Source organism: Ziziphus jujuba, chromosome 8 (assembly GCF_031755915.1).
Source record: "Ziziphus jujuba cultivar Dongzao chromosome 8, ASM3175591v1".
NCBI lineage: Eukaryota > Viridiplantae > Streptophyta > Magnoliopsida > Rosales > Rhamnaceae > Ziziphus > Ziziphus jujuba.
The window spans coordinates 11,368,920-11,382,273 of record NC_083386.1 but is presented as its reverse complement, the minus strand read 5'-3'; the positions used below and the strand labels follow the sequence as shown (position 1 = coordinate 11,382,273).

General features: G+C 35.2%; 3 protein-coding genes across 6 annotated transcripts; 1 reads left to right on the top strand and 2 right to left on the bottom strand.

The window, feature by feature from the left end:
- The first annotated feature begins 1,285 nt into the window (after positions 1 to 1,285).
- On the top strand, positions 1,286 to 3,375 carry LOC107413450 (uncharacterized). 3 transcript variants are annotated; one of them, XM_016021403.4, is made up of 6 exons: positions 1,286 to 1,518; positions 1,625 to 1,711; positions 1,862 to 1,924; positions 2,171 to 2,272; positions 2,636 to 2,894; positions 3,020 to 3,375. In XM_016021403.4, the coding sequence occupies exons 1-6, from the start codon at positions 1,441 to 1,443 to the stop codon at positions 3,058 to 3,060; spliced, it is 630 nt and encodes a 209-aa protein (XP_015876889.2). In that variant the 5' UTR covers positions 1,286 to 1,440; the 3' UTR covers positions 3,061 to 3,375. The 3 variants fall into 3 exon arrangements, with proteins under 3 accessions (XP_015876889.2, XP_048325681.1, XP_015876888.2); XM_016021402.4 differs by having other exon boundaries at positions 1,293 to 1,518; positions 3,013 to 3,375; XM_048469724.2 differs by lacking the exon at positions 2,171 to 2,272 and having other exon boundaries at positions 1,287 to 1,518; positions 3,013 to 3,375.
- On the bottom strand, positions 3,358 to 6,832 carry LOC107413440 (protein FIZZY-RELATED 3). The gene is made up of 10 exons (XM_016021390.4): positions 6,004 to 6,832; positions 5,440 to 5,562; positions 5,253 to 5,357; positions 4,961 to 5,140; positions 4,657 to 4,719; positions 4,355 to 4,549; positions 4,136 to 4,237; positions 3,974 to 4,036; positions 3,819 to 3,887; positions 3,358 to 3,681 (listed from the first exon to the last, which is right to left on the bottom strand). The coding sequence occupies exons 1-10, from the start codon at positions 6,475 to 6,477 to the stop codon at positions 3,628 to 3,630; spliced, it is 1,428 nt and encodes a 475-aa protein (XP_015876876.2). The 5' UTR covers positions 6,478 to 6,832; the 3' UTR covers positions 3,358 to 3,627.
- A 268-nt stretch (positions 6,833 to 7,100) lies between these two features.
- LOC107413403 (actin-related protein 5) lies at positions 7,101 to 12,358 on the bottom strand. 2 transcript variants are annotated; one of them, XM_016021342.4, is made up of 12 exons: positions 12,132 to 12,358; positions 11,953 to 12,023; positions 11,367 to 11,491; positions 11,124 to 11,168; positions 10,439 to 10,541; positions 10,037 to 10,146; positions 9,453 to 9,562; positions 9,279 to 9,369; positions 8,765 to 9,208; positions 8,505 to 8,632; positions 7,915 to 8,254; positions 7,101 to 7,802 (listed from the first exon to the last, which is right to left on the bottom strand). In XM_016021342.4, exons 1-12 carry the CDS (start codon positions 12,230 to 12,232, stop codon positions 7,299 to 7,301), a joined length of 2,172 nt encoding a protein of 723 aa, XP_015876828.2. In that variant the 5' UTR covers positions 12,233 to 12,358; the 3' UTR covers positions 7,101 to 7,298. The 2 variants fall into 2 exon arrangements, with proteins under 2 accessions (XP_015876828.2, XP_048325680.1); XM_048469723.2 differs by lacking the exons at positions 11,953 to 12,023; positions 12,132 to 12,358 and having other exon boundaries at positions 10,439 to 10,546; positions 11,367 to 11,439.
- Between the last annotated feature and the right edge of the window lie 996 nt (positions 12,359 to 13,354).

Here is a 13,354-nt window from a genome sequence, read left to right as displayed (position 1 = left end):
AGACATGTTGACGGAATATAAATAAAGCATAAAAGCCTCTAGCTTCTACAAAAGGAACTTTAGTAGAAACACAAATTATAGGTGGTGTTTTTGGTATTTGTGGTATTTGAAGAGTTTGTTTGATGCGTAGTAGTTGAGATACTGAGACGTAAATAAAAACTCCCCAAAAAAGATAGATGGTGTTTGTATCAGCTTTTGTTGGTCCCAGAAACATTGACTATGAATGAATATCTTTCACCCTTTTGGGTCTGGACCAAATATTCCCTTAAACATCGCTGCAATGAAGAAACGGAGATTCCATTCCATTTGGCAACTTAATTAAGCAGTAAAACTAGTTGCCATATCTTTGTATTAAGAACTGTTTTTGGGTTGGGATACATACTCTTTTGGACCCCCAAAGAGACATGAAGTAAAAAAGGTCCTATACAAGTGGCTCACGAGTCACAAGGCATAATGGGTTTCCATTAACAGTTCATTTTCAGTTGTTGTTATATAAATAAAAATTTGGGTTATTATCATTTTAACGTTCAAACTATATGACTATAAATTTCGTGTATTGCTCCCTTTAGTCCAAATTTGTAATTTTATTTTAATGAATTTGACCAAATTAGTCATACACTCTTAACAATATTCAAAATTAAAATAAAATCTCTTTTCCGGACTAAGTTGTATAGGTGACAACAATTTTATGTGTCTATAAAACTACCAAAATGGTACAAAAATAATAATTTGCAAGGCAAAATGAAAATCTTCGATATGGAATGTAAAATGATATTAACTCTAACAATTTACACAAGCGTAATGATTCGAACTACAAAAGTAAATTAGAGTTCTCATCATGCCCCAAGTTTCCTTTTCTTTTCTTTTTTTTTTTTCATTCTTGAATTTACTCCTCATATATGACCTATCAAAGAGGTTCATGATTTTTTTATTTTTTTTAATCCCCTACATTTTTGTGGATTTTTTTTTTTTTTTTTTGGGGGCTTCCACCCTACAATTTTATGGATTTCTATTTATTCAACAACAGAAAATAAATTTTAAATGGGTTGCTTGAAATTGTGTAGCTAGGCTTAATGCTAAAATCCTTGAACTTTTTCTATAGATGGTAGTCATAAACTACGTCACAAACACAACATATTTGGCAAATAAACCTTTTCTATAGATGATAATCATAAACTACGTCTGAAATACTAGATATTTAGCAAATAAATAAACAAATTTGGGACTTAATTTTTGCAAGTTGATGTCTTTATAATACGAGTACATTGTCGTCTAGTCCGGTTTATTTTTTATTTTATTTTTATGATTTTTTAAAAAAATTAATTTTTTTGGGTTTGATTTTAGGGCTTAAAAAGTAAAGGTAATTTATAAATTTTGTTTCCGTTTGATTTAGGGTTTTAGCTAAAGGGTTTTTCACCCAAGAAAGAAACAGAGTAATAGATGAGTGGGGCAGGAGCACCAGATTTCTTCTACAGAGAAGCTCAACGCCTTGGCTATGTTGCTCGCTCTGCATTTAAGGTATTTTATTTTTTCCCTTTTTTTGGAGAAAATTTGTATATAAATTTTGCCCATTTTCTCTTTTAGTTGAATTACTGATCACCCATATCCTTAATCTGCTGAACAGCTGCTTCAGATACAGAATAAATACAAGCTGATAAAGCCGGGTTCATCTGTTCTCGACCTTGGTTGTGCTCCTGGTGCTTGGCTTCAGGTCGATCCCATTCTCAATATTTTCCATTTTCTTTTTCAAAAATTAGTTCATTTTTTTATGAAAGCTTGATTGATCCTCTGCTGTGTTAAGTTGATTTTCTTTTTTTTCTTTTTAAATTTTGGCTATATGGCTTTGTTCTTATGTTCACAGGTAGCTTGTCAGAGCTTGGGTCCCCTCAAGAATGGCGGGATGGTTGTGGGCATTGATCTCAAGGTCTCACTCTCATTTTCCTTGACACTTCTACTGCTTTGGTCCAATTAGTGTTATTCTGTGTGAACCCAACATATTGAAATTAAGATATGCCAGCAAGAGCTTGTTAGCTAAGTAGCTAATTTTTTTATGATTTGAAATTAAATGTGTATATATATATATATATATATTTTCCCTGTATTTCTAAAATTTATACAAAGCTTGAATAAGAAAAAATTTATCTGTGAGAACATGGAATTTGCAGAACAGAAGGTGAAAGTACCTTCTCTTCATTGCGATACGAGGGTGCAAACTGTTTGTGCTGACGTTATGAAGCTCCCCAGAATCCAAGTCAGGGCACTCTCTTCTCAGGTGTAGTTTGAATGAGCTAGTTCATTTATATAGCTTTTCTTATGAAACTCCAAACCGTATTAAATTTTGTCACCACCTAACATAACTGTATGAGCAATAACATTTGAGCTATATACCCTTTCATACCCTTTCATAGTGTGACTGGAATGTTTACTTTTGCTACATTATGGTTATATCCTTGGTAAATCATTCTACTCCAGCTAATTGATAATCATAACTATTATTTATGCAAATTACACTTACAAGTCCTGGTTGCTTATTTCCCTAAGGTATTATGGGTATTTTTCCTTCGTTACTCCTATTCCTTGATCTCTCTTTCTTAAATGTAAACGTAGATGACTTTGGTTTGTTGTGCTTGTACAGAAAAAGGGGTTCTCTGTGATACTTTCAGATATGTGCCCCTTGGTTTCTGGAATAAGAGATAAAGATTCAGCTTTATCAGTCGAGTTAGGTTTGCGAGCATTAGATTTGGCTGTTGGTCAAGCTGCCTTAACTCATTCCGATGGTTCTTTTCAAATGGAGGATAATTTTGACAGTTCAATTGCTTGTTCCGACGATAATGGTGTATTGCAACAGGGTGGCCACCTTCTCATTAAGTTATTAGAGAGTGAAGACATGCAAGGTGCTTCCTCTTTTCCTTAATTTTTTTCAGGAAACAGTTGATACTTATTTGCTGCATATATATGAGTGCTTCTGAAATACTTTTTCTGCATGCCTTTTTCTGCATGCCTGTGTTGTAGAATTCAGCCAGATTTGCAAACCACTGTTCAGAAAGGTGTCATGGTTGAGGCCTAAAGCTACAAGATCTTCATCAAGAGAGATTTATTTAATATGTCAAGGTCTGGAGTCAAAGGCAAAGATTTAGAATATTACCCAAACTTAGGTGAAATATAGTATTTACTGTATTTTGAGCTCGTTCAGTGTGATGCTTGTATTTTGAGCTCGTTCTTTCATGTCATGTAGAGCAGCAAGCATTCTACGTTGCCTATGAATATAGAAACTAAAACTGATTTTAAATTTTTCAACTGTACCGAGTATGAACTTGTAATGAACTTTCAAGAAGTTTTAGCAATAAAAAAATATGGTATTACAAACAAGATGTATCATTGTTTCAGTTGAATGTTGTCAGGTACAGAAAGGTTCTCAATGATCCAAGGTGTATGATTTCTTTCATTGGACACACTATACAAAGTTGCGATTTCGTGTTTTAGAATATATATATATATATATATATATAAATTACAGATGTTCACATTACAAAAAAAGTTATGCCGCTCTTCCAGATGTCACACACACTATAATAAATTACAGGATCTGCATTTACGTCACAGCTGTCATATATTTATGCAAGAATATCACCGAATTTGGGTTCTTCCTAGCGACCAAAGACCGATATCTTTGACAGGCGTCTGAAAAAACATTCAAGTGTTTGGAAAAAAAAAAAAAAAGAAAAAAGAAAAAAAAAGAAAAGAAAAAAAGGGGTAATTAGGGGCCCGTAGCTCAAGATAATTGTAAGGAAGAAGAGATCAGGAATAATCAAGCTTACCGGTGCTTTCATTGACGGGAAGACATTCCAGAACCGAAGAGTCTCATCACCAGCACCAGTAACTATTGTCTGTATGTAAGCAATTTAAGTTGGAGTTAGAAACTATTTTTTATACAAGGAATCAAATGGAATGAATAGGCGAGAGAATGCGATACCTGTCCATCTGGTGACATTGCAAGGTAGAGTACTCGCATGCTATGGCCAGTTAAAGTTGCTACCTGTTAAAGTCATTCCGAAAGTAATTAGAAAGAGAGAAACAACTAGAAAAATATAGCAATTAATGTTGAAAGTTTATAATTAAATGAAAATTTTCCGACCTTTGCCATTGATGGATACTTCCACACCATTATTTGATTCTGGGAATATCCATGAGTACTGACTATCTCATTCACGTTCTTACTCCATGCAAGATTGCATACCTACAGAAATTATGGTTCAAGAGTCTTAAGGAATATGGTCCAATGGGATATTATTACTTACAATCGGTATTCTTAAGTAGAACTAAAGAAACTTGAAATTTGAAGGGACAAAATAACCTGGCTCCCTGTGTCAATATTGTTCAATTGATGACCATTTGTCGTGTTCCAGAAGCGAATACATCTGTCGGCAGTGCCACCTCCAGATGCAAGAAGTCCACTCTGGTGGGGTGACCAAGCAATAGCTTTGACAGCTGCTGTATGTTCTGTCAGTTTCAAAGCTGGTTGCTGAGAATGCTGGTTCCAGACCAAAAGCTGGTTACCAACAACAAGCCACTGAATTAGCAACTGAGTACAGATACTTATCATGATGTTGATGGGAACTGAAATGAGACACGGGAATAGAGCTTACTGATTCTTACCTGATTATCATTGCCACCAGATGCAAGTTCCCTGTCATCATTGGACCATTTCAGGCCACATACCTGGTGAAGCGAACCTTAAAGTTAGTTTTAATTGGCCATATTATGAGAGTATGGGTCCAAGAATTGACAAAATTGATCTATTGACCTATTACATAAAATTTTAGGTACCAGAACAATCAAATTACATAACATATAGAGGTGACAATAAAGAATTAAGCCAAATTCCAGAGTTAGGAGTTGAATGCATATAAATCATCAGGAAGAGATCACATTAAATATCTTTTAATAGGTAAAGCTTTACCTCAGACTTATGGCCTACAAGTTTGCTGATGAAGTCATTGGAGACCCGGAGATCATGTTGAAGTATGTTTCGATCCCTGCTTCCTGAAGCTAATATACGTGAATTCCATGCCAAGACACCAGTTCTTGTTTGATGACCACTCATTGTTCGGACCTTCTTGCATTGAGTCCCATCCCAAACCTATTATAGTTGAAAGAATTTTTCTTAGTCATGTCTCAAATTGTGCAACTACAAGAAGAAACATATTGGTTATTTGCAAATCAATATCCCACAAAAAACGAAAGCTAAATACCTGAACTTGACCATAATTAGTACCGATTGATATGTATGAACCCTCTCTGGTCCATTGGACAGAGCATACACCATCATTAGGACCCAAGTCACACAACTTTGTCACCTGAGGAAAAAAAAAAAAAATTTTTTAGGAGACGAGGGCTATTTTTTAAGAGAATGTCTACAGTAGCTTCAACGGAGCTTACCTTGCTGTTTGATGCACTCCATAGATAAACACAGGTTCCCAGTCCAACAGCAAGGACATTTTGTGAGGACCAGTCTACAAGGTTCAAGTAAAAGTCATCTTGCAGTGATGGGGCATCCAAAACCTGCAACCAAATTAAATTAGCTTTGGTTAATCAATCAAATATTTTCTGTATTTACTATTAAGCTAACGAAAGGCCTTTGTTTAAGCAGATATTTGGCCACATTACTACTACTAAGCTAATACGCTTTTAGACATAGATCTGATTAATTCAGATAGTCTGCTTGGCAAACCTCGTAACGTCTCCTAATTCAATTATGTTCGCAGAGAGAAAAATAATTAATGATTTCCATCTCTTCTGCATCTACCAAAGTAAATACATATTCAGACACTATTGAGTCTAATGCTTGTAAAGAAACTTTGAAGGTTAGCAATCCTAGATATTCTTTTTGATAGGAAAAAGAGTAACATAAAAGAAACAAACTAAAACCAAATCAAAATAGCTAAGCATGTTGATCTTTGATCCAATAAAGAAAGTAAGAAATAACAAGGGTGAGTTATATACCTTATGGGGTGTTTTGGGAACCTTGCGAGGAGGTTTTGGAGGCGTAGAAGACTCGCTAGACAACCCACTATCATGGCCCAAGATGGAAGGCGAATACGGCGAGCTGGGCCCGGAATGATCGGTCTTGAACCTCAACATGTTCTTGCTAGGACTCATCGGCGAAGAAGCGACCTGGTTACCACCTGCAGGAGAAAAAGACCCAAAATCAGACCCGAAAAGCTCCGATTTCAACAACCTGGAATAAGCCTCATTGCCTCCGCCTTCTTTAACAGGTGAGGCCTTCTCTATCAGCCCAAATGTGTGAAGCCTAGACGATGATCTGCAGGGTATGAATCTATCGCTGCACGTAGAGGATTTCGAAGGCGAAGACGAAGACAAGCTCGTTATCCCTCTCAATGTATCGAGCCGCAGAGACGTCTCGGACATCCCAGATGGGAGATTGAGCCCGGTTTTCCTTGTTTGAGGGGAATCCATTGTTGGGTTTTTCTTTTTTCTTTTCTCTGGTTCCTTTTGAGAGATCCTTTTGGGTTTCAGAGTAAAAAAGATGGTGATGGTGGTGGTGCTGGCAGGTTTGAATGTGAAGAAGATCGAAAAGCCCTCTCGCTCTCTCCCTGTGCAAGCAAAGAAGAGCTTTTTCTATCTCCACACTTTCTTTTGTGAAGAGGAAGACTTCTCCAACGGTCAAATTTTTGGTAGGGTTTATAGGAGCGGCATTGAAAGCCTTCGAAGAGAGAAAACATTGGCGTCTTTCCCTTTTATTTATTTATTAGTTTTTTTTTTTATTTATCAGCATTTTTCTATCTATTTCCTTTTTCGGAGGGGTTTGGTGGGTCAGCTTTTTTGTTATTCTGTGTCGGATTATTGTATTCCAACGGTCAAATTGCATTGAACAAGCTCATTCCTTGGCTGTGTTTGGTTAATTGACAATAGTTACTACATGTGGCCATTGCTTTGAAATTTTTACTATTTTATGTTTTGGCTCTACAGAGCTGCCCACCTCGACTACCCAAAATAAAAATAAAAAAATAAAAAACCTACTGTAAGAACTGAACTATCACACCAAGATGAAATTCCCAAAAAAAAAAAAAAAAAAAAAAAAAAAAAAAATGAGAACCCTGCATTTTAAAATGTTATCCATCTGTACCAACAATGAAGTGCCCAATGCAAAAGTTTGAATGAAAATTTCCTATATGCACCAAACTAAAACACCAGCTAACGGTTTGTTTTCTAATAGTTGATTTTTTTAACCATCTGAAGTGTAAGATAGTATGGAATAAACTTATCCAGCAAACAAATTATAATGTATATCGTAATTGATATCTGCGTAGCCAATCTTCGCCCTTCTCTTCATAGTCCATCCTACTAAAAGTTTGTGTGGAGAACAAGGGGGCAGCAGCATAAGCAGCAGCACCACGCCATGCATCAAGAATTGGATCCATTGCTCTCGCCACCCTTATGGGTGAACCACAAGGCCTAATCATCCGGATTCCAGCTTCCAAGCGCTCGCTCATACCAGGAAAGAGACTACTCCCACCAGTCATAAGTATTGAATTTGTCAGTCGCTCCTCCACGCTCTGGCCCCTGGATGGCAATCTCCTTATGGAAACCCCGGCCATCTCATCCAACCCTGCTTGATCGATCCCAATCCAGTTGGGATGGAATAAAATTTCAGGGCATCGGAACCGTTCAACCCCAAAAACAACCTGAAAATCTTCCTTAGTGAGAGGACGAAGCCGCGGCATTTCAGTGGACTGCAATGTTCCAATTTCTGGCTTGGGAACAAAAGTTGGGTCTACTTCCTGTAACAGTTATAATCTGTTATGACTTGTACCCAAATCAAATAATCAGGGCCAAAAAAAATGGTATTATAAGAAACAAATGAATTAATAATTGAGAACAAACTCAAATGACCTGAAGCCTGGATGAGATGCGGGTCAGTTCTGCTTCATCCTCATCTGGTCCATCATCATCATCATCATTATCTTTGCTCATCAGTTTGTATAGCTGCCAATCTTCATCTCTTGCACCAAAAGTATCTTCACCTTTACCACGATCAAAGGCAGCCGTTGTTAAAAGGCGCATCCTTTCTCTTTGGGCAGCATTCAATCTCTCCCCACGACCAACACCTCCAGACAAGTTATTTCCATTTGTGTGGCCACCATTTGTCTTAAGTCGTTTTCTCTGTTCAATTTTCTCAAAAAGTTCCTTGTATTTAGCATGCAACCCCTCACGATAAAGTTCTGGATTTTCTCTGAGCCAAAAAAAAAAAAAAAAAAAAGTGAAACAAAGGTCAAGATTTTAAAGTTTCTGTAATAACTTCCAAATTACAGAAGTGCTAGAAGAACTGGTGATGCCTAACATGTAGTAAATAGAAAATTCATTACCCTACCTCTCTCTCCATTTTTCATTTCAATTTAACAAAAACTTAATTTCAATAACAGGTCCTTTTTCTCGTTGAAACCTCACTTTAAATTATAAAACATCATAAGCAGAGCACATACAAGCGTTTAACTTCATCAAGCTGATTTCTCCTTTCCCGCTCTAGTTCCTCTTCATGGCGCTTCTGTCTAGCTCGCTGCCGGCCTTCAGATGTGGTCTTAAGAAACAACTGCCTTTTCTTTTCCTTGACCTTTCAAGAGACCACAGCCAAGAGAAACTTTAGATGTTTGGAACAATGAGTTGATCCAAAAAGGACACATATCAGTAACAGATCAACATATTTCGAGATTCTGAGATAGACAATCAACCACTTAATCCACACCTGATCTGGAGTGAGCAAGTTGTCAGGCACATTAATAAGCGGAAACTTTTCATTTGCAGAAAGATCTGTCTTCTCATCAATCTCAGCTTGGTCACCCTTTGGTTCACCTTTTGCTTTTCGTAAGGATTGTGTTACCTTCATCAGCGCAGATTCTATTTCTTGTTTTGAGATATAGCCAGTCTTTGACAGGAAACTAGCTTCGTCACATTCTTCCACTTTTTCAAGCTGAGTTAGAAGAAATTCCAAGCCTCTCAATTCATTGTCTAGTTCATTTATCCTAGATTGTCTCTTCGCCTCAGCCATATCTCGCAGTCGCTGACCTTGTTTCTCCTTTATGGCTGCTTTTCTTGCAATCTCTTCTTCTGAAGGTCGCTCCTCAGCTGGTGGTGGAATCCATGGGAGCTGCCAACACCTGGTTTTATCTTCAGCTTCCTTGGCCCCTTTCTGTCAAAAAGTTGAATCAGCTCATTTCAGATTTAAAAGGGAGACTGCTACGACAAGCAATGCTTGTTACCTGAAACAATTGAGCTTCTGAAACATAATCTGGTGCAATATAACAATGCTCCATTTTCAGGTCCTCTACCTTCTCCCATGTAAACCTAGCCCTTTTAAATTATATATACAAGGTTAGAAGTTCTAAACAAATAGAACTGCTTGAAAGAATCAGACCCAACAAAACTCCACTCACATGTGATGGGGATATTTAAGTGAAAGAAGTTGCTTCAGATAGTCAGTGACGTGGTATCCTCCAATATTAGTTCTGCAGCATCCTCTGTAAACAGGCTCACCATCAATAAACTGCCATCAAAGACACAATCATTATCCTTTTCACCAATATAACTGAGAATAAAAATAAATAAATCAGTGTGTATATATGAGATAGAGAAACCTCATTTTAAATATTACTGTTATGTCTCAATTCTAACTAAGCATGACCTTACCTAAAGAGTCTAAATAGGGGGTGGAATCGTGCACCAAAACAAAAAACAAACATACTAAAATGAACCAAACAAAATATACAAACAAATACAGCATAATAAATACAGATACCAATACCAATTTGAATAACAGATACTTACATTAATGGTGGTGACACATCACTATCACAACAGCAACAATATCATGATGATAGACAGTGTTTATAATAAAAGAAAATATGAAGTATAGTTAATTTTTGTCAAGTAAATTACATTCATGCAGAAATTCATTTTTTGCCAATATGCAGGATTTGATTGCTTGAATTAAGCAAACAACAAGGCTAGGGAACCATACTGGAATAACATGTGTTGCAGTAAATCCAGGGCAGATTGCAAGACCATCTCTATCACAAACTCCGTGCTGTTCATTATATTTATAACTGAATGCAGCATCAACACCATATGCTGTGATAGCAGCAAGAACAACAAAATCATCAGAACAACAGTATAGACAATAAAGGTTTAAATAGAAATACATAACACCAGAAGGTTTAAAAAGAAATGCATAACAGCAGGATATCCATATGGTTGGGCTCATTCAATAATAACCACTAATACCAGTGATCATAGTCAATCATGCATCTTTTTCCCATTATTTAGCCTAATCATCCAGGGCAAGACCATCACTTTGCCATAAAACCACTCAGCCATTAGAGAGATTAAAGTTTTCAGGACAATTTATAGTCGGTGTTGTTACCTATTGATGGAACTCCATAGGTCTCAAATAGAAGTTCAGCCATCTTACTACGAGATTGGACTGGGTTGCATACACATTCAGTAATCAGGACTGGATGATCAATCTGTTCTGCCCTCAAATGTAACACAGAGTCAAGAAAAGGCGATGTGAATATATGAACCATTTTTTATCCTTAACAAAATGACAAAATGATTTAAGGTAGTGATTACTCAGAAATACATGACAAGATAGAACTGAATAACAAACTATGCCATAAAAGACTTATTCATCGATTGCTACTGAAGAAGTCCACTTAAACATTATATAATTCTTATTTCATCTCCAAATTAAAATGATATCTGAATGTAAACTTAAATCTGTCAAAATGAAACCATCTATATTCATTCACTGCACAACAGAAACCCACAAGGCCAACATAACACATGGCCAACATTGTACATGCAAACCAGAGGTTTTGTAAGAACTGCTAGAGAGCCAGCAATTAAATATTAACGCAGACAGAGACTTAATACAGTCAATTTTAAATCGCTAGGGATGTTCAGCCTCGACATCGGTGAAATATAGGAAATAAGCGAATTGCTGTTCATAGCTGAGTGAAGAAGTTAAGTATTTTGCAGTGAACTCCATAAAGCATCAACCAATGTCTGGTCAAATAGACAAAGAAATCCTCCATTTTTAGTCATACCTCTGATCCATTTGCACCCAACCGGTCAAAGGCAAAGTCAAAAATCTACAGATGCAAGATTAAGATTATCTTAGTGAGGCATAAGAGAAACATGCATAAATTGAATAAAGAAACATAAAATTGCCTCAAAAAAATGTTTTCTATTTAAGTCAACATGACCATAAAAAATATGACATCCCTAGAAACAGAAATAAATATCAAGAAAATGGTAGTAAATTTATAAAAGAATCAGAATAAACTTACATATTCCATTATTTCAAACTGATAAACAACATTGCTGTCAAAAGCTGAGCGAGGTCCTGAGCGAGTGCAATCAAAGTATTTCATCAGTGCAGGATCATGGTCACCAACTATAGACACTGTTTCACCTGTGCATGGTAAACAAAATGAGGGGATATCATAACAGGAGTTACTACCCAGATAATCTTATATTACTATTAATTGCACGAGATAATCTTTCTTTGGGGAAGGATATCAAAGAAGGACAGAATTAGATTTTGAAAAAGCTTCTTTTGCAGCTGGTGAAAAGCAAAAAAGCATACTCATTGTTTCTACGAGAAACATTAAAGAAAATTAATAAAATTAGTAAAAATAAATAAATAAATAAAATTGGTGAAAAATTTAGAAGTTTTGACCAGCATCTGATTCTTACAGTACCCAGTAAACTGAATTCTTTAGATTGTGCCAAAAAAAAAAAAAAATACTCAAAACCCAAGTTTCATTTTGTAAAACAAAATTGAGAACCTTCATTATCAAAATCCAAGGAGCCAAACATAATTTAAGGTCCTTTAAACATGGAAGAGTAAGAAAGATGAGGGGAAGAGAGTACCGGTGGCTTTATGGCGGGGTCTCTGTACAATGTTGCGGAAAACAACACGAGGATCGGTCTCTCCTGCCCATCTGAAAAATTCATCCAAAAGCCAAAAAAAAAAAAAAATGAGTGCGTAAAAATATTAGGGCAAAATTAGGGTTTTATGTAAAGAAGATAGGAATTGGGTGTAAGGGTACCCAATGCGGAAATAAGAAGAGCCATTGTCGATAACAATGGGAGTGGAGGAGGAGAAGAGATTGTAATCGGATTGCCGCTGTATTCTCGATATGAATGGCATTCTTCTCTCCTTCAAACCCAACCCACACACCGCTTCACCGGCGACAGGCTTACGGAGACCTCTTGACTGCTCGCTGCTTGCTTCCTTCTGCACTTTATTCCTTCCTGTTAGAGCAAACTACCACAACTTCTTCGTTTATATATATATATATATATGTTTTAAAATGTACATATTTGTTATTTATTTATTTTAATTTTTTATAGCTTAATTTTGTAGTTCAACCTTTAGAAAAGTTGCACTTTTGACGATAAATTTAATGAGAAAAGAAAAAATATATATTTATAATAATTATTTATTTAAATGAATATTTAATGGAAAAAAATAATTAATATAGTTTATATTTTAATAAAATATTTTAAATATAAAATATCTTAATTAATAAAAGTAATATTAAAAAATTTAAAAAATTCATTAATTTTTTTTTTTACTTTTTCTTTGATTTTTGTCAAATTTGAACGATACTTAAAATAAGCATACTTTATTCCTTCTTTTTCCTTTCTTATAACTTCCATTTTTTATTTTTTTTTCATTTTAACGGTCTCAACAAAGTAATTAATTTTTTTTCCTTTCCTTTCCCTCTTATTCCATAATACAATAATAGTGTAAACCTAAAATGTTCCAATTTAGAGCTTCAAATTAAAACTTGTAGCATTTTTATCGTATTTAGTTTTTCATTAACAATAATTAATGGTATGAGAATATTAAAATGATTTTTTAATTAAAAAATCTAAATTGTAACAATTAAAATTAAATTAACTAAATTGCAACAAATGGTATTTTAATGTTGTTTGAATATAATAGAATCCTTAATCATTGTTAATAAAAACATATGTACATAACAAATTGAAACTTGAGGAGAGGACCAAACTTGGAGTAGGCCTTTAGGAGACCTTTTCAAACTAAATGGTATCCTTGTAACCTAATGTTTTTGTTTTGTTTTGTTTTGCTTTTTTTTTCCCTGAATATCCAAATTGTTTTTTTTCAATTTTCTTTTTATTTATTTGTTATTTTTTTATTATAATAGGGCTTGTTTGAATTGTTGTACTAGATTGGGTGTAAGAGGCATAAGCATGGGATTTGATTGTTTTCAATAGAAGATTATCACTTGTTTGGAACATTAAG

Excerpts from the sequence above, each read along its gene's own strand:
- LOC107413450 (XM_016021402.4), top strand. The coding sequence starts at position 1,441 with ATGAGTGGGGCAGGAGCACCAGATTTCTTCTACAGAGAAGCTCAACGC. Across the intron at positions 1,712-1,861 it reads CTCCTGGTGCTTGGCTTCAG|GTAGCTTGTCAGAGCTTGGG; the intron begins GTCGATCCCATT and ends TTATGTTCACAG. Across the intron at positions 2,273-2,635 it reads TCAGGGCACTCTCTTCTCAG|AAAAAGGGGTTCTCTGTGAT; the intron begins GTGTAGTTTGAA and ends GTGCTTGTACAG.
- LOC107413440 (XM_016021390.4), bottom strand. The coding sequence starts at position 6,477 with ATGGATTCCCCTCAAACAAGGAAAACCGGGCTCAATCTCCCATCTGGG. Across the intron at positions 5,358-5,439 it reads GGAGTGCATCAAACAGCAAG|GTGACAAAGTTGTGTGACTT; the intron begins GTAAGCTCCGTT and ends TTTTTTCCTCAG. Across the intron at positions 4,550-4,656 it reads CTGGTGGCAATGATAATCAG|CTTTTGGTCTGGAACCAGCA; the intron begins GTAAGAATCAGT and ends GTTGGTAACCAG.
- LOC107413403 (XM_016021342.4), bottom strand. The coding sequence starts at position 12,232 with ATGCCATTCATATCGAGAATACAGCGGCAATCCGATTACAATCTCTTC. Across the intron at positions 12,024-12,131 it reads TCTTCTTATTTCCGCATTGG|ATGGGCAGGAGAGACCGATC; the intron begins GTACCCTTACAC and ends TGAATTTTTCAG. Across the intron at positions 11,169-11,366 it reads AGTTTGAAATAATGGAATAT|ATTTTTGACTTTGCCTTTGA; the intron begins GTAAGTTTATTC and ends TTGCATCTGTAG.